The sequence below is a fragment of the Silene latifolia genome, chromosome 11 (assembly GCF_048544455.1).
Source record: "Silene latifolia isolate original U9 population chromosome 11, ASM4854445v1, whole genome shotgun sequence".
NCBI classification, from domain to species: domain Eukaryota; kingdom Viridiplantae; phylum Streptophyta; class Magnoliopsida; order Caryophyllales; family Caryophyllaceae; genus Silene; species Silene latifolia.
Window position 1 is genome coordinate 13,664,770 of NC_133536.1, and position 27,707 is coordinate 13,692,476.

Genomic DNA, 27,707 nt, shown 5'->3' on the forward strand with positions numbered 1-27,707 from the left:
CCTCCACGCTCAAGCTCTTCAGCCGTTGTTCCATAAGGTCATTCGCCGACTTCCTACGGTCGTGGGCTACAGCTTTCGGATGCAAGTTAGCAACGGTCCCATCTTTGTGCAGTCCCATTCTCCGAAGAAGATCCTCAGACAAGTCTTTTCCAAAGTGGTCTGCGAAAGAAACAAAGCAAGAGTTAGGTGGAGGAAATAAACCGAAATCCAAGGAGCAAGAGCATTAAGAGCGGCGATGGGCCTCACACCGACCCCACTCACCCTGTGCTAGGGCCGGTATGAGGCCCACGTGGCAGAGCGGCTCATCCTGAAGGATGATCTGCGTCGGGGGAATCCATTTTTTCGGTACCCCACTCTTGTCCGTCTCAAAGAGCCTCATTGCCAGCCTCTCATTCAATTGGAGGTAGACACTGCTAGCATCCATTTTGAGCTTCTTCCGGGAAACCCATCTATCGTGCTCCGCCTGAGTCTCACACCGCAAGTTAACTCGGTGCTGGAAGAAGCAGGGCAGCGGATAGTCATCCGGCACCTTAACGTACACCCACCGCCCCGCCGATCCTTACAAGAAGGAAGTTTGTTGACAGAGACGTAACCCGGCTCCATCTCCACACTTCGTACCATCCGACGCGCCGTAAAATGGTTTGAGATGGTGAAGCCGGCGGAATAAATTGACCGTTGGAGCCTCCCCTTTGAAGAGACAGAGCGCGACAAAGCCGATTATGGTCCTCATAGCCAACGGGTGCAGTTGTGCAACGGCAACGTTCATAGCTCTAATAATGGCCATAACATACCCATTCGGCGAAACCGGAGCCCATACTCCAGATGGTGCATATATACGCCGGTGTGGCCCGGTGGAGGGCAACAGACGGCTCGACCCTCCTCGGGGATAACTATTTCGTATCCCCTACCGAAGAAAAATGGCCCTCGAAAAATTTGTCGCCTGAACAATCGAGCTTATGAGTCCAAGCACGGTCAAGACGAACCTTACAGCGTCGCCGTGATCCATAACGCATCGCTCCCTTCATTACGACGAGGCCTTTCCACTTCATCACCAAAATCATCACCAAAATCGCCATAGGAATCAGAGTCCTCCCATTCCTCAAGAATTTGAGGATCAACTTCAGAGAAGGAGACCTAGGGCCCCCGACGCAGTATGCTAGGTCCAAGATCAAATGAGAAGACATGTTCACAACGAATTACCAACGAAATAAAAGAAAAGTTGTTTGATTACCTTGAAGAAATACACTCGCCGGATCGAAGACCGAAGATTTGAAGAATAGAAAGCCCTTGAAAGTTTAGAAAGATGAAGATTTTGGGAGAAAATTTTCGAAAATTTGAGAAATGAAAGTAATGGCCAAAATCACGGAATAATCGCCTATTTATAGGAAAAAGCCCATGAAGAAGGACCAATCAGGGCACGACCCATGAAGCGTCAACCAATCGCAAGCAAACACGTGTCGGACATGCAACCATGGAATGTCAATCGTTGCAACAAAGAATGTCAATCAATACTACGATTACCAAGCGTATTCAACACGCCCATTCACATCCCTCCGCCTGTTCATCTCCCTCAACAAATTCCTAAGCACCCGCTCTCCGCCGGCCACATGATCGACCAAGCCATGAAGCACCGGCCGGGGGCAATCAGAAATAACCGGCACTCACAAACCGGTCTCGCGCATCATCATTCTTTCCCACATCGGATACCCTTTACGCATCCATGTGGAGGGGGATATAGTAGGCCTACGAATGATCAAGCCGATGCATCGAGAAGAAGCCGACGCGAAAAATTTTTGCAAAATACTTGCGCGAATATACGTCAACATACATCGGAGCCCATGCCACGGCATAGACTACGCTGGGGGCAAATTGATGGGGCATATTCTGCACCGCTGACCAAGTCAACATATTGAGCAAGGTCAAGGGTATCCATAGCAAAGTCAACGAATTAGACAGCCTAGCCGATACAATCCATCGGCCTATCACCTGGGTCTCGGCCAGACAACTAGCCAGCCGGGACACAGATCCGCGTACTCATATCCAAGACCCTCGGCGAGCCTGCCACAGGTCCATCGGCCGAGGGTACAACGGTCTTTCCACCTGATAGCCACTTGGCCACTTGGCCACTACGTGACAAAAGGTGAATGCCTATAAATACTCCTCAACCTTCATTGAGGAAAGGATCCACAAATTGACCTAATAACCACTATTCATCTGGTAATATCTTCCTTATTTCTCTACAATACACTCTTAGCCAAGTAACAACGACTTACTTCTCTAAGTTTACTGACTTGAGCGTCGGAGTGAGTACGCTCGGCCAAAGCCGAGCCCTCATTTTGTTCATCGTTTCAGGAGACCGCAGGAAGGATTCTAGCAAGGACATCATTCTACTAGCTACGAGTGGTATCAAACATCTGCTCTGGATTTACACCCGGAACAGTGACAAAAAGGGCATGTTGTGCATAAAAATCAAACATGGGGTATTATGTACACAAACTTAAAATATTGGGTACCATGTACAAAGTTGTAAATTTTAAGAGTACCACGTGAATTTTCCGTTATAAATTTTCCTATTACGCTCCCTCACTCAAATGCCCGTCGGGCTTGAAGTGTGGTTAGTTGTGCACCGGCTCCCCCGTACCGTGTGCTGGGTTTCCACTTCGAGTTTTTGAGGGGTTGAGGTTGCCAGGATTTGCCCGTCACATTGGCTCTGATACCATGAAAGATATAGAAGTAGGTTTTGTATATTGATAATGATTCACTGTTACATTGTATGATATATATATATGCAGTAGGTTGAGCTATACAAAAGATATGATTGATTTGTTCCTTAATATATGGAGATAATATAGGTAACTAATAACTAATACGAGTATTGACTAAGTTATTTACATAATGAGAATTGTTCTCCTTGATTTGTGCCATCAGAATATTTGGATGATTGACTTGAAGATATGACGATATTATGCTTAACAGCGGAGATGTCAGATAAGTGGTCTGCAAATAAAGGAGTTTCTAGTCAATTATATGCTTCATAAAATCCAGATGTCCTCTCAAATTCTTACACTCCGAAATCTATCTTTAATAATTACGATCATAATCTTTCTTCGAAGTTATGCGTATTACGAAAAACAATACTGTACTGCAGTCCGTCTTGCTTAAGACCGTCACTATCCGTCTTAAGCTTAAGACGGATAGTGGCCTCTCACACAAATGCAAGTGGGAGGCAAGTGGGTATATCCATTTCCCACCCACTTGCCTCCCACTTGCATTTGTGTGAGAGGTCACTATCCGTCTTAAGCTTAAGACGGATAGTGACGGTCTGAAACAAGAATTTGTGTACTGTATTATTTTAAAATCAAAACTCTAAAATCATATCTACAGCAGTGCAGCAGTACTACGATCACAGAAATTAGCGAAAAGCCTACAACCGTAAAAGGAGACGAGAGGGGTAAAATAGTCAAAAGTGTAAGAGAAATGCCAACCGCGAGTGCGAAACAATAAAATTAAAGATGGGTAAAAGAATTACCTCAGTAATTAAAATCTGGGGTTAAATCTTGATTTGATCTGAATCTGGATTGACTCGTCCTTTATCAATTTGTTTTTGTAAATTACTGCAAATCTGCAATAAGTAAAATTACCTCAGTAATAACTTCCACATATTATATTCAAGTGCTAAAATTACTTTATCCGTCGTTCATTTGTTTATCTGTTATATTTTTAAGTAATAAATTAAGATTATGGTTTTTTGGTACTCCAAACTTTTACATATAGACCTCTAACATAAGTATAAAACATCGTGTTATATGGACCTTAGAGCAACTCCATTGGTTTGATTTAAGGATCTGCTTGCAAATACTATAAATTGTCAAGCGGTATGCTTACCACTGGAGTACAAAAAAATGCGTCCTGCTTACGACCGGGTGTAGCTTGGCCTTTAAAATAATAAAATAAATAATTAAAAAACAATAAAATGATTTATATTATAATATTTATTTGTTAGTGGGACATTTTAAGCTACATCTATTATAGCTTACCATTGAAGAGTATTGTAGTTTGAAAGTTTTATTGCTTAGAAAAAAATATGAGGTAAGACAAGCTTCAAGATCTTGTAGCTTGTCATTGGAGTTGCTCTTATACTCCCTCGGTTCCGGTCTTTTTTTGTCATATTTCATTTTTGGTGTCTCAGTTAATTGTTATTCTTTCTATTTTAAGAATGTACTTATTAAACAATTTGATCATTCATATTCAATTTGTTTCACTTGTTATTTAGTAATTGTCCCCCTCTTGTTTTCTTGGTCTTTGTGTCAAAACCAAAAAATAACAATTAACGGGGACGTTTGTGTATTAAGAATGCTTCTAATGGGCAATTTGCCCTACAACATCTAGAAGGTCACAAGTTTACCATAGATTTTTGTTTTCGTGTACCCTCCTCTTAAAAAAAAATTAAAGTTTTGAGTGACCACAAGTCCACAACCCTCGAGTTTCGGCCACTAATTTGGAAAGCAATGATTTTTTGACCAAAACGAAAATCTCATAAATACGATCAATTTAATGCAAAATTGATCTCGCTGTCAAGCGGGGTAGCTCCCACTGAAGCAATTGTAGGCTTTGTAGCAGCTCTATATATAACCCTCTCTTTCGCTACAGGTGGACTATCGACCGAAAGAACGACAGTCATAGGTCGAGACTATTTAATCTCGGGACACCGGTGAATAAAGAACAAAATACGCCATAGTACAAGAAAAAGATTCAATCGCTCTCATAGGGGAACCAATATAACGTATTGAATATCCCTTACAGTTTTATGCCCGGGAAATTCATAGTAATACCTTTAATTTCTCAACGGAAACAAGCATTTTATAATGTACATGCCTCTAGAAATATTTCTACTTGACTAGCTTTTCAAAAGATACAGACTAACTACGCCTAAATCGTCATTAGAGAGTAGAAATAAAAACTCTAGGTATAAAGGTTAACTCCATTTCATGATTCCTCCTGCAGCAGCTATCTCAGAATCTAACTTGTTCAGAAACTGCTCACTCACATGTTTAGCTTCAGAGATCATTGTCATGGATCATGCTTGGATCCAGACCAACCCCGCCACGTTTGGTTAGGCCACAAATATGACCTTGACGGTTTACAGAGATGGAAATAGCTGAACTCATTTGGGATTCTTCCTCCGCAGTTGCATCTACTATATAATGTTTTCCCACCTAAACAAGCATCAAAATTGGCATTCAAATAGTGTAGGAGCCAAATGAGAAATAATGAGTCTATTCAAATCCTTCAAGTTTATATTGTTTTCATTTGACTTTGGTCCTCAACCAATTGACCGACAGTGATATAAACGACAAATATTGAGCTGATATGATTCTTTCAGAATGCCTTTGATGAACAGCGATATAATAGCTGACAAAGTTCATATTATTTGATCACCAAAGTCAAATAGCAACAATATAAATACGATAGAGGGGGTAATCTTTATACTAGATGATAAAAAGGAAAATTTGAGACCTTTGCCATGTAATTATGATAGGAACTGCCGAAGTGTTAAACTGTAGAAATTCTTCGTCGCTGACATAAATTTCTGGCTAATGAGCTGATCACTTGAAGAACTAGCGTCAGGCCGTCAACAGCAATGACCTGAACAAGCAGCCTGCAGGAACACAGAAATTCAGTCCTTTTAGCAGATGCTCCATTAAGCTTTAACACCTAAATAAACGCAACAATAGTAGTATCACAGAGACAACTGCAATTGGTTCGATACATTGTATAATACTTCGAGTACCATGCATCTAAAAAGTGAGAAGATGATGTCTTTGAACGACGAAAACCAAACCGACATGAAAAATTAGTTATCAACTTGAAGCAAATTAACGGTACATCACTCTAGGAGAGGGATATGAGGATAACAGTTTGAGAAACAAAGCAAATTCTCTTTTATAGCATTTAACCCTTTAATACCAAACCCCTACAACATGGCGAAATTAATAAAAAGCTTTGTCTCAAATTATAAGAGGTAAAGTACGAGCAGATTAAATGCCAAAATCTGACAGGTGGTGGCAGAATCAAATGCATCAGTAGATAAGCGAGTAATACCGTGATACCTGCACCTAAGGCATCCAGCAAATTCCCATCAGAACTGGCCACAAGGCAGTCTATATATAAATCCCAACAGGTATTTCCCTCCACAATACATAGAGATGAAAAATCAATTCTAGGCCTGAAAAAAACAAGTCGGAATCATTGCCATAAAATTAAATTCTAGGTTTCAGTCACGGTCACACACTATCAGCTCTTACGGCCTAATCTCGCTAAACGTGGCTATTATCACCTCAAAATGCAGCCACAGCAATTTTCAAGAACTTTACACAATATTTGCATTTTGGTTTTGACCTTAATTTTAAATAATGAATTTATTTGTTGCAATATCCTTAATAAACCATTACTGTATTGATGCTATAACAAATATCTGTTGAACAAATTTCCTACCAGCTCCGCTTTTACTTCTTAGTAGACCTCGTTGTAGAGCCAGTGCCATTTCTGACGACAATTCTTCACCAAATAATGAAATGAGCCCTGTGATATGTGCCAAGACTCAGTAACTGATGTGTGACAATTTAAGAAAGTCATCCAAAGAAGGAATCGAATTAAGGGGAGACTAAAACAAGGGCACAAGTAAGAAGTGGATCACACTCGAGAGTTTGACCAAATCATCATGAAATTGGAAGTGTTCAATTGATTAATCAGAATAAACAAAAAACCATGTAAATGCTAAAGAATATACACATTTTTGAGTTCAGACTTCAACAGGTCAGGGAAAACAGCATGAACTACGTGAGTTAAGATAACAAATATTCATCTAAAACAGAACTATAAATAAACTACATGTAAGACTTTATGATTTATGGGAATAATAAGTTGTATTCACAAAGCTGATGATACATGGGTATATATAGGTTACAATGTGTGCAAATAAGGTAATAACAATAATTACAAAAGATATGGGATGCTATATTGACAATATACAAAGATTTACTTGGATATTTCCTTATTACAGGAAATATGGTTAATACGCCCCCGCAAGATGGACGTCCGAGGGGTAAGGCCAATCTTGGAACGAAGGTCAAGGTAGAGGGTCTTGTGAAGTGGTTTGGTGAGAATATCTGCCAACTGATCTTTGCTCGCAACATGTTGAATTCGAATGTGACCATGGAGCAGCTGCTGTTTGACGAAGTGAAAGGATAGAGCATGTGCTTCATGCGGGAATGAAAGACCGGGTTTCTGGCATAGAGAGTAGCGGAGATATTGTCACAGAAGATCGCTGGAGGGTTGGTGACGGAGATATGTAGCTCGTGGAGAAGGTTACGGAGCCAAAGTGTCTCGGTTGTGACGGATGCAACGGCGCGAAATTCAGCTTCAGTAGTGGAGAGAGCAAGGCCACGTTGCTTCTTGGATGACCAGGAGATAGGATTCCGTCCGAGGTAGATGATATAGCCGGTGGTGGAAACATAGGTGTCTTTGTCGCCGGCATGGTCTGCATCACAAAAGGCATGAAGGCGAGGAGGGGAAACTTTGTATAACTGAAGACCAATGGTTTGAGTCCCTTGCAAATAACGCAGGAGACGTTTGAGAGCAGTCCAGTGAGTGGCGGTGGGATGATGCAAAAATTGAGCTAGGCGGTTAATAGCAAAGGCAATGTCGGGTCTGGTAAGAGATAGGTATTGGAGACTGCCAACAATAGCACGATAATCAGAGTGGTCTTGGATAGGTAGATGGTCTTCACGTGTTAAGGGGGGTGAGGAAGCTTGAGCGTGATGATTGCTATAGTTCGGGTTCGGTTTTCTGATCCCATTAGCGAGACGAGTGACAATTGTCTTAGTTGGTGGTGGGATTGTATTTTTACGTGGCTTGGGGTTGGGTTGGAGGGGTGCAGCGGAAGAGGAAGGGGGGTTAGGAGGGTGTTGCTCCTGGGTTGAAGTAACATCGGGTGAGGGTTGAGAGCGGCGAGTGTAAACTTGAGTAATGGGCGGTTTGACAGGAGGAATGAGGGTCGGGTTGTTTGACAAAAGATATGGGATGCTATATTGACAATATACAAAGATTTACTTGGATATTTCCTTATTACAGGAAATATGGTTAATACTACACACCTGATACATCGGTGCAGCAGTTGCACACTTGCACTGCAATCAACGTGTATTGAAACCTTTCCATGATCAGGTCGAGAAGAACTAGGTCTACCAAGTTCAGCCTGCATTTCGCGATAAATACATTAACAAAGGGGATAAAAATTAAAGAACTTCTGTTTATTCAACTATAACAAAGAGACTTGCAATGATATCAGTTCCCCCTATCTTGATTCTAGCCAAACCATTTGCCTATCACAGATTCAGTGACAAAAACAAAGATCAGCTTGTACCCCAATTATACGCAACTAACTAACTGACTTTGACAGAAACTCGAATCCTACAAAAAAAAAAAAAGCAGTCAATTCTACAAGAAGGATAAAGTTACCTGCTGAACGACACCAGTTTCAACATTAATAGGCCGATAAGATAATCGCTTTCTGCCATCACAACAAAGGTCTTGCGCAATACCACCCTGTATGATATTCGTCCCTCCTATAGATAGTCCAACATTAAAAAAAAAAAAGTCATTATTTATATCAATATACAAATCCCCATTTTGAACTGATTTCTCCATTCTATAAAACATTTAGTTCAAATTTCCGAATTCCCCCCCCCCCCAGCTTACCTTGTTGCAATAGTAGAATTTATTCAAGGTAAATTGGTAAATCATGCACAAACTTATATTAGCCTATTGTGTTAATACTCATTTATTTAAATTCATATACCTTTCACAAATTTTTAAATATGTAACGATGCCTCTGTTTATTTCAAGCTTGCCTGCCTATCGGCTATCGCCCATCTTTGTTCATGTTGCTAACTTTCAGTTTGGTCGTACTCCTTCATTTTGTGAACCCAAAACTTAACTTAAGACAGCTTTCACACACGATTAAAATAGAGGTTAAAATATAAAAAGATTGTGAGAGATCTTAAATTAACACGGTCTTGAGGCTTAAGCAAGACCAAATCTCTTCAAATATTTGTAGCTGTATATGTACAGTGTATATAATACAAGTTATCGACTATGGTAGCAAATTTCTTCAAAACTGCCAGTTTTTTTCGTTTTTCTACGATATACCCCTCCATTTTAGAAATTATCTTATATACCCCTCTACTTGTTTAAGTAGTCTAATCAAATCGTATTAACTCCTTACAGTTTCACATCTTTTCTACATTAAGAAAAGCTACTCGCGCCAATGTCACACTATTTTGGAGGTCACTGGCATTTCCGTAAATAATGGAGTTGATTCCTCCTGTCTCGTAATTTTTGTTGTTGAAGACGTATTTGGTTGTAAATCATCACTTAATTGCAGGTTTCGAGGATAGAAAAGAGAGTTACTACATTAGTGAAACTTGGATATAAGAAGTGTGTTGTTCCCGCTTCGGCTGGAAACGCACTAGAAGCCATCAGCTCTGAAATTCAGATAGTCGGCTGCTCGAATTTGAAAGAAGTCATTGATAAGGTTTTCCGGAGACTAGATTGACTACGTACATCGAGAGACGAGACATACTCAATTTCACCATCGTATATCTCACCATGTAGTACTTGTAACCGGTAGCATTAGCTTAACATATGTAAATATATGGATAAGTATGCGGTATGTCCTGATGTATCTCAATTCTCAAGCTATGAACCAAAGCTTTTGATTTTTTTTTTTTTTTTGACAGCAACTTTGATGTAGCAGAGAATACTTGTGCAGGGTGCAAACTTCTACCACAACTTCCATGACCAAAATATGTAGAATTTATTCAAGGTAAATTGGTAAATCATGCAGAAACTTATATTAGCCTATTGTGTTAATACTCATTTATTTAAATTCATATACCTTTCACAAATTTTGAAATATGTAATGATGCCTCTGTTTATTTCAAGCTTGCCTGCCTATCGGCTACGCCCATCTTTGTTCATGTTGCTAACTTTCAGTTTGGTCGTACTCCTTCATTTTGTGAATCCAAAACTTAACTTAAAGACACTTTTCACACACAATTAAAATAGAGGTTAAAATATAAAAAGATTGTGAGAGGTCTTAAATTAAGACGGTCTTAAGGCTTAAGCAAGACCAAATCTCTTCAAATATTCTGTAGCTGTATTTTGTAACATGTGACTATGGTAGCAAATTTCTTCAAAATTTGCCAGTTATTTTTTGTTTTTATTTTAGAAATCATCTTATATACCTCTCTACTTGTTTAACTAGTCTATAATCAAATCATATAACTCCTTACAACTTCACATCTTTCTCACATGGATTATCTTATTCATTTGAACTCTTGAATCATCTCACTATAATTCAATTACTGCAAGTAATTAATATTCTCCCATTTCCCTTATGATATCATACCCCTTGCCATTATGATGTAAAAATGCGGAAGCAAATGAACGATTTGTTTTTGGGTTTTTAATTAATAAACGCAGCAGCAAAACAGAATGAAAATAACAGAATTAAAGGATATTTAGAACTAAGGGTGTGATTGGTTCACGCGTGGGTATGGGTTTGGAATCGGGAATTATACCTGGGTGGTATCGGGTTGGAACTTGATACCTCATACCTTGTGTTTGGTTCAATTTTGGGGGTATGGGGTTAGAAATTAATCAAAGCTAAAAACTCTTCAAAATACAATATTTTTAATAATAATTTTTATACTATTAAATCATGTAGAGAAAATTTAATCAAATAAATATATAAAATGATTTTTTTACAATTTTTTTTATCACTTTTTAATATTTGTAATTTGATACCATGGGTATGAATCTCATACCCACCCCCTCCCTGGGTATGAGAAACCCATACCTCATGGGTTTGAGGTATGGCCCGTATGAGTATCAAACCTTCAATTTTGTCAACCAAACACATGGTATGGGTTTGGTTCATTCCAAACCCATACCTCATACCTATATTGGGTGAACCAAACAACCCCTAATGGTGTCTAAGGCTAAAGACCTATTTAGCTTTAAGACGAGATTTGAAGTACATTCTCAAATCAAGGATTGGTGATCAAAACTGGATTGGGTTTTCTGAGTTTTTCTTTATCAAAGTCTGAAAAATACAACAGCTATATCTCGCCTTATATAGGCTAAATAGAGGATTCCTAGGTTACAATAATTGATCTTCTATAAGATCTTATTCTTGTGAAATAAGATAAAACTTAAATAAGGAAATAAAAGATCTTATTCTTGTGAAATAAGATATATTCTTGTGAAATAAGATAAAACTTAAATAAGGAAATAAAAGATCTTATTCTTGTGAAATAAGATAATCCCCACTAAACTAAAAGAACAAGAACTAATCAATATTTTCCCGCCCAAATGATTGACAATAGTGGTGGGCCCATGCTAAAATTATAATAATTGATGATTGATTTACTAACAAATTTGTCATATAATAAAATATCTCAATAAATTATAAAGTCAAATTAAATTATTCTTTCCGAATTCAACGCAATTGATATAGTACAAAAGAAAGTGGGGCCGATATTATACACTACCAAATCTTCCTACGAGATTATATACTTATATACTACGAAATATATTGACTGAAATATATTAATCTTTTAATCATTGACATACAAGATGCACCCATACTGTATAAATAAATTTGCATGGTTTCAATTTTATTTGCATTTTTTTTTAAATAAATTGTCTTTTTTTTTTTTTTTTAAGTTATCTCATCCTTATTAATATGGGTAGTTCTTAATAAAGTATATGGAGCGAACCCTATTCTGGTCCGGTATGGAATGAACTTATAATCGTGGAATCGACTCGATCATCAGATTCTAGATCTATAAATACTATTAAAAGGCTAGCCTAAAAATGCCACATAGACAATGCCACATTGGATGAAAAAAAAAAGCCACGTATACAATAACATGTGACTTGGCAAACTAATATGAGGTGGATTATCCAATTTATTATTATATTGCATTAATTTAATTCACTTATTTACTTTAAAAATCCATCCATATTCCATTAGATTTAAATTTAACTAACTCAAAAAAAACTACAATAAAAAAATACGCATTAACTATAAGCTAATAATTTCAAGATATTTTTCCCTCAAAAAAAAAAATAATTTCAAGATATTTCATATGGAGTACTATTATATGTATTCGAAATAAAAAAAAATTGAATACATAAGAAATTAAGAACGAAGAAGAATAAATGAAGTTGAAAACAAAAAAAATTGTATTGTCACTAATTCACTACTTTTTTTTTTTGAAAGGCATTAACTCACTATTATTGTTACTATAACTTTGTTGTATATAGAAGATGTTTTACAGAACTAATTAATCGACAAATAAGTATTAAAGATCATATAAAATATTTTCTTAGGAAAATGTAAAATATATGAAAAGGAAAATATTTATTTAATTTAAGTAATTTACAAACAAATTTTGTAAATACTTAAGTGAAATTAAACACTAATAATAGAATTTTAAAAGGGTACAAATACCGTATTTAGTTCATGAAATTATTTCACGTAAAGGATAAGGTTTTGAAAAATATAAAATATATGGAAAAGAAAATATTTATTTAATTTAAGTAATTTACAAACAAATTCTGTAAATACTTAAGTAAATCTATACAATATGGTTAAAAGGCTAGATTAAAGTATTTAATTTAATTTCACATGGCATTAGAATTTAATATTTTATACCCCATTAATTTCCATTAATTTTTATTGACTGTTTAATTATTATTTATTAATTATTATTAGATTATTGGTTATTTGATATGATTCTTAAAAAAAAATTGAATGATTACTAAAAGTCCTTACAAAAATATCATTACATATTGTGTAACATACAAATAAAGAAAATCAAAAGACATCATTAATATTCTTAAACTAAATGTATATATTAAAGATTTGATGAGCTAAAAAAAACCAAAAAAAGATGTAATTTACCAAAATTCACATAAAAGTTTCATAATTTACAATTATATTTCACATTTTAATTGAAATTTTTGGAAGAGAACATAGATGTTAGTGAATCGGTTAAATTTTTTCATATTAGCACAACTCATAAAATTAAAGTATATATTTATTTATTTCTTTAAAAACTATATAATAAATAGTATAAAAAGGCTAACATTGAGTACACTTTTAAATGACATTTGATATAACCACATGATTTCAAGAAGCCATATTACAAGTCTCATCATATCATCATTATTGTCTTTTATGTCCCTTAATATTTATTCTTACAATTACAATATTAAAAAAAATTAAAGAAGACAACAAACTTTTTATCTTCTTCCACTTCAATACTTTATTCAATTCACCACAAGCATTTAACCATACTTTTCATATTCTTTCTCCATAACTCATTTCTCAAGTTTCTTTATAATGATTCATATTTTTAGTTTACCTTAAATCTTTTGATGATATTATGACTTCTTAATTACTACTTTTTTTTTTCTTGAGATGATCATGTTTATTCCATGAGCACAACAATAGACATGCATTTTTATTATAATTTTTTATCAGCCTATAGCTCATTCGTTTTTCTCATGTTCTCTTTTCCATTATAAGATTTTACTATATTGGTCAAACTTATTTGATAATATTTTAAATATACTCGGTATATCTTATGCAATTTTGTATTTCGTTTACAATTGATTTTGGCATAATACTAATTTGTACAATTGATTGAATTTTCAGGAGCATGACATACTTGGAGATCAACACGTGCAAATGACAATCGACAAGTATGTGGATTTTTTAAGAGGTAGCATAGTATTTCTCATTTTTTTCTTGGAATTTCTTTTTTTGGGAGATTTTTATATTTTAATTATTAATACAAAACTCATTTGATAATATTTTACATATACTCGGTATATCTTATACAATTTTGTATTTTGTGTACAAATAATTTTGGCATAATACTAATTTGTACAATTGATTGAATTTTCAGGAGCATGACATACTTTGAGATCAATACGTGCAAATGACAATCGACAAGTATGTGGATTTTTTAAGAGGTAGCATGATGTTTCTCATTTTTTTCTTGAAATTTCTGTTTTTTGGGAGATTTTCCTGTTTTAATTATTAATACATGACAATCGGTGAGTACAAAACACAATTTAAGAATTATCAATTTTTTTTATTTTAGATATTAGTTCAATATCAGTTAACACGATATTTGATATTGGAGGATGTGTTCATATGGATGATCAAATCTGAAGCTCTTGAATGGAGTAATCACCATATTGAGGATGTATTTTTATGTCGTTGACATTTTAATTGATATTAGCCTATCTATTTTTGTTCCAATAATTATGCTAAGGTTTTTAGCCTATTAGTTATTCTTGGCCTTTTAGTTATAGTGATAGTATCGACACAACATCGACGGATAATCTTACAAGAGAAAAAAAAACCATCAAATGATAATTAAATTTGAAATGGAGAGACACGTATTCAATGTATTCAATTACTATATTAGTCTTACTTCATTCACTTTGTTAGGCTATTTTTCTTTTACCTATTGAAGGAGAAAAACTTGACCGCCTTTGGTAAATTGGCGGTTAAGAAATTCTCCAATCTCCGGAGCACCAATATCTTGAAGTTTCATAACACATGTATAAGTATTAATCATTGATTTCTATATAAACAACTTATGTCTATATACATGTAATTAGACTATTTAGTTTGAGTATGATGAATTGAGAATGCAAATCATTACTGAATTTACGAGTTAGCATAAATCATGAATCATCAGAGCAATGAGCAACGTCATTCGTTCAACATATACATTCAAAAAAATTCTCTACTAAATGCCTAAATCCCATTAATTTACTAGGTTGTTAATAGAGGAGAAGAAGAGTTACTCATGATTAGATTTTTTTTGTATCTTTTACAAAGACCCACATTTTAACGATAAATACAATGCCTCTATTCCCCACTAATCTCATATTATTATTGTTTATATTACCGTGTTATTATGTTCAATCTCATAATTTCCATCCTATTTTATCGTCTGCAATGTTTCCAAAACAAAATCTGTTTTATACAAGTAGTATTAATAAAAAAAGAAAATTTGTATAGGACCCGTGATTTTTCACGGGTTTCAAAACTAGTTATAAGTTCATAAACCTAGCCCATTCCCATTTTTGGCGGAGGATTCAATACTTTTACTTTTTCATATTAAAAATAAAAATTCAATACTTTTAATTTTTCCTATTAAAAATAAAAGAAAAAAGAGTATGGGGGTAAATAGTATTTTTAATTGTTTGTAAATCATCCTTCTAGATGTGTCGTATACTGTTTATATATGTTCCGTTATAAGGTCAATATGCACTTTAGATACATTTCGTACCTAACTCAATCCTCTTATCCCCCTATAATCCTCCTATAACTTTACATTTCGTACCTAACTCAATCCTCTTATCCCCTATAATCCTCATATAACTAAAACTAAAAGATTAAGTCATCTATAAATTTTTCTGATCAATGCAATAACAAAGTAGTGACTCTATATTACATTATGTTGTTCCATAATCGCCAGCTATCATTACTTTTCATAATAAAAATAGGTTCACACAAAAATAACGTAATCTAAAAATCCTTTGAATAATAACCCTTTTTTTATATAATACTACTAACATTATAATTAGTACATTACAACATTTATTATAAGTACTCATTTATGTAAATATTTTAAATTTTTACGAGCTCTAGCCTCTATATATATCAAACTCTCACAAATACCGTGCTTTAGCACGGGATCTCAACTAGTAACTTAAATAAGAAAATAACAACCTATATGAAAATACAAAACAAACTAGCAGCAGTAGATAATCCTCGACGATTTGTTTCCTTAGCTTGAAACGTGACCAGCCAATTCCGAGTTTCTATTGCGTTCACATCACATTGAATATTAGCAAGGGGAACATCCCATGTGTACTTCCAATTAGCCATACTAAACAACGAGAGGGAGGATTATGTTTGTTTGCTACTTCAACTTTAATTGTACCGGCCTTTGGATATGTCGTATGAGCAAGGGTGAAGCGATGATTTATTCCATGGTATTCTGAAACCAGCATCCATGTCAATGGAATCTTATCAACCTCAACCAAATATGGACTTTAAATTTTGAAAATTTTACAGAGTACTTACAAAATTAATCCCCTACAAGGGTTGACTTGTTAGTTAAATTTGGCTGAAATTTTGAGGAGACTCAAGTTTAAGCCTCCTCAATAGCAATTTTATGCGGTATTTATGGTCTGAGTTCTATGTTTTTTAAACCTCGATCATGTCACTCTCTTATGGCTTACCTGGTTTTCGTGGTTTGCAGGCTATCAGGTATACCCGAGGGTTTACCCTACGTAACAAAGGTAGCGGTTGCAAGCTCCCTCGTAAAAAAAAAAAATCGCTAAATAAATAGACAATGGTTAATAGAAACGGACAATTATTAAATATTCATATAATTATTACTCGTAAACATTTACGGCTAAACCTTGCCAAAGTTAGGAATAGCCTTACATCAAACAAAATTGCGCCATTGTCGGGGATGTGCTTAGTTAGATGTAAGACATCAAACATTCGTTCACAAATCACAGTATATTATTTCCTCCGTCTCACTCACTAGTCATCAATTGAATTCGGCATAAAGACTATTGAAATGTGAGAGAAAGCATTTTAATAATAGTATTGAACCACAAATCTCGAACTTGCACATAAGCACTTACCGTCTTACTAGGTAAACTTTGCTATAATTAAAAATGATAACTATTGACCAGGAGCATGAGAATAATGGGAATAACAACCTAATAAATCGTCAAATATTAACAAATCAAAGCCTCTTTAGGTAAGACAAAAAAAGAATTTTAAAGTCGAAACAATTCTTGATACAAGTATTAATGTGGAGTGTGGACTGGGAATTTGAGACAAACATAAGACCATCTTTATCCCCAGACTAAAAACGAGTCATAAGACCTTAAATGTATTTTAGAGGAAAAACTAAGAGAATTTTTATTCTCTTAGTAATAGGGGGATTCTAAAAAAGACGTCATTCAATTAATTCGGCCCAAATCCGTGTAGTATAACCAAACTGACCTGTATTGGAAGCAAATGACATAATTATTGTCAGTTTGGTAGCTTGGTATCGGCGCAACGAAACCAATGGTGAAAGTGCAAAGGTGAAAGTGTACAACATCATAATCCATGACTACTTCGGCCGGAAAGACGGAAAAACAAAGATATCTCGACCATTTTTGACATAATCACCACAAAGAGATCTCAACGGTATGTAGGAAAACATCCAATTATGTCCCATTGGAAATTCAGCTTCTTTAAACTTGTATCACAAACCACAATTCAGTAATTACTCTATTCAGGACTTCAGGTAGCTAGCCACTATCAGGTATCGTTTCATCAATCCGTCAATCGCTATAATGTCTATGTTGTAGAAATATGTGTTAAGACGGTTTTATAAAAAACATTAGCTCTTTCGTAAAATTATTGTATCAGACACTTGCCTCATGTCGCATCAGATACTCCTAGATTAGTCATAGTAACGTAAAGTTGGAATCACCACAGTTCAACCTCCACCAATCCGCGAGAATTTGAGATGAAAAACAAAGATCTGCCATTGTGTCTTTTCTTGCCAACATTAGCCTTAAAACAGCAGAGATGACAATTTTCAACATTAGCCAAAAAAACAGCAGAGACAATTTTCAACAAAACGAAAAACAGCAGAGACGCAATTGGAACATCGTCCTCCTCTTCCTCATAAAAAGAATTTGAAACAATACACCATACAAACTTTTTCTTAGGTCCGGTGTCTTCTAGCAATGTGCCAACGGCATATTTATTATAGAAATTTACATCATTAAACAGCTTACCAGATTCAGACACTGTAAATAGGATGAAGAAGAATGTGAATATATGAATCATATGATAGAGGATTACGTGACTGAGTATCAACTACTGCTATCATTGTATTTACCAGCTAATATCTCTCAACTTAATATCTAGCTCACGTAAAGATCTGAGATGTGTTGGATGAGGCGCCGGTCCTCCCCATACCAATATTGGCATCTTTTAAACAGACTCTCGGAACACTTCCCAATATAGAGTTTGTGGAGAGAGGTGAGTTTGGGCATCCATTTTGGCATGGATTTCAGTTTGGGACAATCCCAAATGGTAAGAGATCGGAGGGAAGTGCAGTACTGTAACCCCTCTGGCAATTCCTCCATCTCTTTTAATCCACTCAAAGACAAGTGTTGAAGACTACCAGCAAGGTTATGCCATGACATCCCACCCAACTCCACTTTTGGACACTGTTCTATGCGCAACTCCTCCAAGGCAGAAAGATTCTCCAACCATCCTCTTATGCTAACAAGTTCCGGGCAAACTCTGATGCGTAGGGTTCGAACGGAAGACAATAAATAGGTCGGAAACTCATTTACTTCTCCCAACCTCTCCATTCTCCTATCAGACCCTATTTCCATCTCTGGAAGAAACTGAGTGTACTCAATTGGCATTGATTTCAGCCACTCCACGTTGTTAATTTTCAATGTCTTCAATTTGGGATATGACAAGGGACGAGGTGTGCACCTCACATCTCCTCTGGAATTATATATTGTGAGCTCTTCGAGTTGCGGACATAAAGGGACAAACATCATATTTTCACAATTGCTTATACTGAGAATCTTTAGTAGAGGAAAACAGGGAGATGATACCCACTCTACTTGTGCTTCTCGGCTGCTCCTACTGTCATTAGAGTTGACCACGTGCGACCCTGATTTTGATCTCCGCCACCACCCTTTTAACTTAGGCAACTCATGAATACTTAGGTTATCGAGGCTGGGAAAGAAGGACGATCCTTCATCCGAGACAAGTGTTTCTGAGTCCACCACATATTCCATATTTGACAACCAAGAAATATAAAGCGTTTTAAGGTGGGGCAGTTTCCCAATTTGCCAAGGCAGATAGAGAAGCTCCCTGCAAAATACGATCCGCAAAGTGACAAGATTAGGGAGATCGAACAACGCCGAGTTATCCCCCCTCCCTGGCCATCTCGGTATTGTCTCACCACGATACCCCTCCAACTCCAATGCCTTGACATCACGATGAGGCTGCATCTCTTCCAGCAATGCTTGCTCAAACTCCTTGCTTCCATCAAGGCTGCATCTAAAGTAAATAACAATCTTTTCTAGGTGTTCCTTACTCCTTAAGTAGCCTCCACCACCATGTTCTTCCTTCACAAATTTTGCATTTTTATATACTGCTATTTCAATCGTCAATTCCCCTTTCAATTTGTTCAGGTGCTTTAGGTCTTCCAACCCATTAAAACATAGCTTTGAAGCTGAACTTGGTCGAGAACCAACCACAAATTGGCATAGAGTTTCCAGATTGGTCAACATACCTATGCCTGCCGGCATTGGCACATATCTCAGTGCATCACAACCACCTATATCTAAGGTGCTTAGATCAACTAGCTTGCTCACATCATCTGGCAATTGTTTTAAACTACTACAAGAATGTAAATCCAAAGTTTGTAGATTAACTAGCTTTGTTATTGACTTAGGAAGAACTTTCAGATTTCTATTAAATGAGAGGTCTAAACTCCTCAGATGCAACAGGTCACCTATTGATTTTGGTAAACTTTTGGCATCTGAATGACTCAAATCTAAAGACCTTAAGCATGTCCATTTCCGTATTGATTTACTTGCTAGTACTTGGTCCACTCTACTATTGTGGACAAAATCCCTAATAAAAAGGCACGTACGAATTTGAGAATTGTTGAAGATATGTTGTGCGTAAGAGTTATGCATAAGAGAGAGATGGCGAACTCTTTTACCCACACTAGAAGTATCAAAACTGAACCTGAAAATCTCTTCGCTCGCTACTTTTTCCGCAATATCATGCAAGAGATCATGAATCTTAAACGACTTAATCCCCCCAAATTCATCCTCGTCTATATCTTGGAAAAAACATCTATGAAGCAATATAAGAAAGTATTCTTCGCCCAAATCCTCCGAGTTAATGTAGCCTTGTGCCATCCAAAGCTGAATCAACATTTTCTTACTAATCTTCCAATCCTTGGGAAAGATAGCACAATAGGCAAAACAAGTTTTCAAGGAAGGGTTAAGTTGATCGTAACTTAGCTTCAATATGCGGGTCATCATGGCATCATTACTCTCACTAAGACAGTCTAAGCCTTTGTTGTGAAATGATAACCACTTAGACAAGGATTGACCACGCAGAAGACTTCCTACTACTCTAATAGCCAGGGGGACATTGGTGCACTTTTTAACAATCTTTTTGCCAAGTTTAACCAATTCATCATCTCTTTCTACTCCTTGAAACGCCATCCTTTCGAACAAATGCCATGACTCCGGTTCTGACAAACCTCGTAACTCATGCATTTGATCACCTGCAATCATTTGGGCAGTTGTTTTCGAGCGTGTAGTTACAATTATCCAACTCCCCCTTCCGCCAACCTTAAAAAACCCTTCGAACTGCTGCCATTCATGATAACTTTCAGTCCACACATCATCTAACACGAGCAAGTATTTTTTCCCTCCAAGTTGCCGCTTAACTTCATTATGTATGTCCTCCAAAGACATTTTATCAGTAACAGAGAATCCTTTCACTACCTTCGCTAAATGCCCTTTCAAGTCCAACTGTTGTTGATCCTGATCAGCGATGCAAGTCCACCTCTTCAGTGGGAATGCCTCAGTGATCCTAGGATCGTTAAACACAAGTTGGGCAAGAGCGGTTTTTCCCAAACCTCCCATCCCCACAATGGAAAGCAAAGAAACATTTGGGTGATCAACATTATGAGAACCCAACAACACACCTACAATCTTCTCCACATCATCCTCCCTCCCGATGATTACATCAGACAAACAAGAAGAAGTCTCCTCCTTTGTAAATTTTATAGGTTTATAGTCAACCTTAAAACTAAACATAGTACTCTTAGTGGCAATGGTGTTCAACTTGTTGTTAACCATTTTGACTTTACTTGAAAGTCTGTGAGTAAGAAGCTTAAACCTGAAAAAAAAGGATATCACCTTGTTGCGGTTGAGCTGCTTCTGCTTGGCAAGGGTTAGGAACTCATCTAACACATCGTCAGCGTCGTAAACAGCATCTTTGAGCTCTTGGATGTATTTCTTCTCCTGGGAGTTAAGAGAGTCCTGCTTGGCATCAGCATCATCAAGAACAGCTCCGACGGTTTCAACGGTGTTTTGGAGGTCATCAAGTTTGGATTTGCAATAAGAAAAGGAGAGCATTGAGTTCAACTGAGGCAAAGTTTGGATAGCAGTAAGTATAGTTTGAATTAGAGCTAAAGTTGTTGCAGGATCCATGATGATTGTGGGAAATGAATGATCTCACTGAGTTTCTCTTTGTTTTTTTTTTGGGTTATGTTTGTAATTTGTAAATGCAAGATTTCAGATTAAAAGTTCTACTCCATTATTAAGTAGGAAACTAGCAAGTAGAAGGGCTGACAGCAGATATCATGTGGTTACTAAATAGAGTTGACTTCGTAAAGACTTTGTCATTGACAAGTCAATGCCCTTAGGATTGGAGTCGACTTCGTAGAGAATTTATTTCCAGCTGAGCGAAGCCCAGTATAGAAAATACCTTAATGAAATAGTTTCTGAGAAAATGATAATTGACACCCTTCAATTTGTCCAATAAAAGCATCTCTAATGGTAAGCTAGTGACAACAATTTCAAGCTACAATTTACTCCTCTATTTATTTATTCAATTTCCAAATTTCCAAAAACTTTATTAATAGAATCACTATTTTCCTATTCGTCAAATTCCACTTGTGGGTCCATTTAAGCAAGTAGTTCCATGAAGCTACTAGCTTAAAAATTTTTAGGCAAAGCTAGTCTATATGGTTGAGCTACTAGCTTACAATTACTCCCTTAATGGAGGGATTTTACACTATATTTCCCCATTTCTATCCATTTCTACCTCCAACCCTCATCCATTCCCTCCATTTTTTAGTTCATTTTAGCTTTATTACTCCCTTAATAATTACTTTCATCCCAAGCAAGCCCTTAGTAACATATTTGACTATCAAATTACTAAATTAGAAGAATTCGGAACGGATGTTTAGTAATTAGCAGATTATAACATAATTAGAATGGTCTCATATATATATATATATATATATATATATATATATATATATATATATATATATATATATATATGGGACGTGTTAAATCCCGTACACAATTTTACTGAATCCCGCATATTTTTACCTTTTATTCCAAATTTACCCCCTTTATTTCTCACCCTCACCAAGATAGAAAATCAAAAACCCAAAAGTTAAGAAAACAAACCCTCCCTTCGTCCTTCTCGCAACCCAAAAGTTAGAAAATCGAATGACGCTAGCCTTGTTAGTTTGTCAATTTTGCAAATCTCTACAATCAAAACAAAGAATTGTTGTTCTACTTTTGCTTGTGTTTTGTTATATTATCAACAAAATGTAATCGGTGGAGATACAACTTTAAACTCCGGTATGTTTAATGATCCACCACTGCCGCGAATTTGACGACCCGTCGTGCCCTCCGACCACCCCACTGGCCAGTTCGACGACCCCACAACCACCTCTTCAAGAACCACTACATTAATATCAAAAGCTAAACCCTAATTGTAAAAAAACCTTTTATTAATTAAATTAATTAAAAGATGGTATTAGTAAAATTATTGATAAAACAGGAGAAATTATGTGTGATATGTTCAAACTACGATCCAAATTGTCGAGTTATTAATGAATTGGTTAGGTAATAAGTAGAGTGATTTGATAAGCAACTTTTTCTTACTAATCACCAATAATTAGACCTAGCAAACAGGTCGGGTCGTGTCGTGTTCGTGTCAATATTAAACGGGTCACCAGTACCCCAACCCTATCCCGACCCAATTACATAAACAGGTCATTTGTTTCAACCCTATCCCGACCCATTTAATTTTTCTATAACCCAACCCACCTATTTAACTCATTTATCTTTAAGCAGGTCATTTTTAACCCACTTAACCCGTTTAACCTAATAAACTAATACAATAAACTACGTTTTATAACCCTATTATCCCAAAAATGATAAATAAAAATGCTAATTTTAAGTTGTTTTGTTGAATCATTGCCTCAAGCCAAATATATTATGACAATTTTAAATAAATGGGTTTTTCGTGTCGGGTTTGTGTCAAAAGACATCAACCCTAACCCGACCCATTTAAGTATCGTGTCGGGTCGTGTCAACCCAATTACTTAAGTGGATCACAACGTCTTGGCCCTAACCCGCTAACTTCGTGTCGGTTTCGTGTCGTGTTTTCGGGTCGTGTCTCTAAATTCACCATATGGTGGTAGGTAATAAGTAGAGTGATTTGATAAGCAATAATAGAGAGGGCAAGATTTCAAATAAATGGATAAGCAATAATAGAGACTTAGAGAGGGCAAGATTTCATAACCACATACGCGTTTTGTAAAATATGTTGACTTGGTAAAGACTTTTGTCATTGAAATGTCAATACCAAGTAGGCTAGTAGGACTGGAGTTCGGTTAGATTATCAAATCGGCTCGTTTACATCCACAAGGAAGTAATTATTAATTCTACAAAAGTAACAACTGAAAGTTCGAATAATGGAGAACTCAACACTAGTAAGTTCAATTTCTTTTTTGAATCAAATTTTTCTCATTGAATCTTTTATTACAGATTTCTTAGGTAATAAGTGAGGTGATTTGACATTTTTTAGGTAATAAGTGAAGTGATTTGATATATATTTGACCCGTCTTAAACGACAATTACGAGTATTTGGCAACACACGTTTTACATTTATAGCACAACAACCGACCAAACGTACAATAATGTTAAAAGCAAGGTACGACTTCGTGTTAAATTTCCATCAAACGACAACTTGCAACATGAGTGATTGTATAGAAATTTCCTCCTATCCTTTCCTAATACACTAAATCTCATTGAAGACGGGCTATATCCGTCACAAGCTTGTGACGGATACCGTTTCCTCTCACAAAATACCCATTTAGAGGTGAGTGGGAAGCACATGGGGGCTGCCCCACCTTGTCCCCTCTCCCTTTTTGTGAGAGGTCTTCAGCTTGTGACGGGATTAGCTCGTCACAAGCAAGACGCTTTGTTCCTAATAATGTTAAATTTCCATCAAACTACACTACTTTTTAAAATTATTTGAGGTCACTGTTCTTATAATGTTTCATACATTCAATTTGAATTTAAAATTTGATTGAAACTAGTGTACTACGGAGTAAATGATTACAGATAGTGAATTGATCAAAAGGATACAAGTTACTATCAAGTAAATTACCAGTACTATGACCACAGAAGTTTGGTAAAACGAAATGAAAGGGGTAAAATAGTCAAAAACATAACAGAATGAGAGAAAGATGAGTACAACAAAACAATAAAATTAGACACGGGTAAAAGAATTACCACAGTAATTAAAGTCTGGACTTGATCTCAATTGGATTTACTTCGTCTTTATGAGTGATCTTCTTGCTTGTTTTTGTCTCCCTGCAAATTTTTATGTGGTAAGAGTAAATTTCCACCTCAATCTAACTTTCACTCCTAAGTTTATTCAAAATCCTATTTACATAATAATGTGAACAAGTCTGAAAATGAAAGGAGTACTGTTCGACACCATCATTCATGTTTCAAGTTCATTATTGTACGTTTGGTCGGTTAATGTGCTGTAAAAATATAACGTCTGTCTCTCAAATAATTGTACTTGATTCATCTCAGTTGCAATCCAAACTCTGGGTTGATCATCCGAATAATCTCATTGGCGGAGCCATGATTTAAGCTTAGGGGGTAAAAAATTTAGTGGATGCGAATTGGTAATGATATAAGGTACACTCGAAAAACTTTCGAAAATTTTAACTAAAAGCTCCGAAAATTACAATAATGAGTCCGAAACATGAATGATGATGTCGGAAATTCCTCCTTTCATTTGCAAACTTGTTCACATTATTATGTAAATGTGATTTGGAATAATAATACTCTCTCCGATTCTTCGGAATGGTATTACCTTTTAAAATTTGTGAGGACGATTTCAATCAACTGATTTCAGGGTGCGGATAATGGAGATATGAGATGAGTGGTCTAAAAATAAAGGAGTCCAATTATTTGAGTTCACAGTTGATAAATTCCACACACTTTGGCACAAGATTTCAATCGACAATCATTAAACTTGACTTGCATTTTAGACTCTCAAATCAATGGGCGTCTCATCTCTTTCTCACCCCCTTTGCTTTCTCACAATCAATTAAGATAATGTATATTGTGTGTGGTCGATTGACAAGTAGATGAAGCTAAATATACTACTCCCCCCATAGTCCATTCTCCTATTTCTTCCCATTTGTTTTTTGGAGGTCAAAGTTTCCAAACTTTGACCCGTAAATAAGTTGGAGAATAAAAATTATTTATTTAAAACTAAAACATTTACAATTAATATCAATTTTTAAGAAAAAGAAATTCGACAAAAAAAAAGTTAAAATATAGATATTGAAAAATATGATCAAAGGTACGCTTTGGAGACCGCAATAAAGCAAATGGAAAGTGTTAGAATATGTGCGTACCTTAATAGCGGAATAGGTAAAGAAAATAGGAGAATAGAGGGAATATATTCTAACCGGTTATTAAAGGAGAAAGTAGAAAAGAGTAGGTGGATAACAATTCTCCTTGTTCTAATAATGTTTTATACATTCAATTTGATTTTGTCCATCAATTTTGAAATCAATTTGGAAATATGATTGAAACTAGGGTATACGATTACAGATACTTAATAATTGATCAAAAGGATATAAGATTATAAGGTACTCCGTATCAAGTAAAGACATGAATATGACTGTACCAGTACCACAATCACGGAAACGAGGTAAAACCGTAAAATGAAACGAGTGGAGAAAAATTGTAAAAAATGTACCAAGATGAGAGAAACAAAACAATAAAATTAGATGAAAGAATTACCACAGTAATTAAAATCTTGACTTGATCTCAGTTGGATTTACTTCGTCTCTACAAATGAATATTTTTGCTGCGTTTAAACACATAATGTGACCTCTTTCCTTCTTGTTGTCTCCCTGCGTTTTAATTTGTTTTTTTGGGTGTGAATCATCATCTAGTTTATTTTTTTTTTGGGTGTGAATCATCTTGGTTTAATCTGGATTCGAGTCGGGTGTATGAGTAAATTTCCATCTCTATTGTTTCTCATACAAACTTACTCCTCAGTCTGTGTTTGTCTTTTATTAACCAGTTAGTCTTACTGAAGACGGGTCGGAGCAAGTGACGGGTAATGTCACTCACAAAACGGATAGGGGGGACAAGGTGGGGGCACCCCCATGTGCTTCCCTCTCTCCTCTATTTGGGTCATTTGTGAGAGGAAATGGGGGCACCCCCATGCCGTCTTCAATGAGATTTTGTGTTTATTAAGTTACAAACTTGTTTAGACGGTCTTACACAAGTCTATTGTAAAACAAGTGAGTTTTTAAAACTATTTATGATTTATGAGACTAGATAATTGTATCGTTTAACACTGGAGCTGTTCAACGATGTGGGTCAGCTCGGCTCAGCCTACATCAATGGGCCGGGTTTTTCTAGCCCATCCAGTCTGCGCGCTAGCCCAGCCCGCCCCTCTGGCCGGGCCAGTGCTCCAAATTTCCGACCCAACCTAAGTTGGCCGCTAAAAATTCGAAAAACACTATATGGGCCGGGCCTGGGCCAGACATTATGGACCCCAGCCCGACCCCTTTTTAGTGTCGGGCCTGGGCCACAAATTGACAGCCCAGTCCGCCCCAACCCAGCCTGGCCTGGCTAGTGTACACCCCTATTTAACACAAACACAATAATCACGACATGTTTATTTTATTTTTGGGTTTTTTGATAAAAATAATCCAACCTATTGCTGACCTGCTCAAATTAATCCAAGCTAAACATAATCCAAAATTAATCTAACAATTTCCTTAATTTAACTTTTATTGACTTAACTAAAGGGCAACCTGTTTAAGAGATCACCCTTCAACTGAGGTCATTACAAATCACCAGTTTTTACTTTACCTTGGATATTTCTCTTTAATCTTTCATCTTCCTTCATACGCCACCATTCACTGTCTTCATCATCTACCCTTTTTCATCATCATCTGTCACTTTCCTTCATCATCCTTCAATTTTTCCATCGTCTTTAATTTCTCACTTATCTTCATCGCCATTGTTACAATGTCAATGAATAAGGTAAATTTCAATTTACAGATTTATTTTTTTCAATTCATATATTGTATATTCTCTAGTATTAATTCGTCAATTAGTTTTGATTTGGAGTGAATTTGATTATATATATTTGCTATATTTGTTATTTTTGTTAATTAGAGACCCACAATTAAATTGTTATGCTTTCCTTCTTTTACCCTAATTATTTCATCATTTTTATTGAATAATTGTCATCTCATTTGTTTAGGGTAATGTGTGGGAAAGTGTTACCCTGAAAATGTGGTATGGAGGGTCTTTTACCAGGAATGAATTAGGGTTTGTTTATAAGGGTACATTATATAGGACTACTTATGTTGAGTGTGATGAATTCTGTTGGTTTACTT

At 36.0% G+C, this 27,707-nt stretch overlaps 2 protein-coding genes across 7 annotated transcripts in view; both read right to left on the bottom strand.

Annotated features, from left to right (window-relative positions):
• Positions 1-27,707, bottom strand: part of LOC141611112 (uncharacterized) — a 137,110-nt gene that overhangs the window by 22,787 nt on the left and 86,616 nt on the right. For all 5 annotated transcript variants that reach the window (XM_074429553.1, XM_074429551.1, XM_074429552.1 and 2 more), the window contains one exon: positions 8,157-8,257. In XM_074429553.1, the coding sequence (XP_074285654.1) occupies positions 8,157-8,257 (101 nt within the window). The remainder of the gene's footprint in view (positions 1-8,156; positions 8,258-27,707) is intronic.
• The window catches only part of LOC141611110 (putative disease resistance protein RGA1), a 135,958-nt gene that overhangs the window by 10,138 nt on the left and 98,113 nt on the right, over positions 1-27,707 (bottom strand). The gene's annotated exons all lie outside the window — the stretch shown is intronic.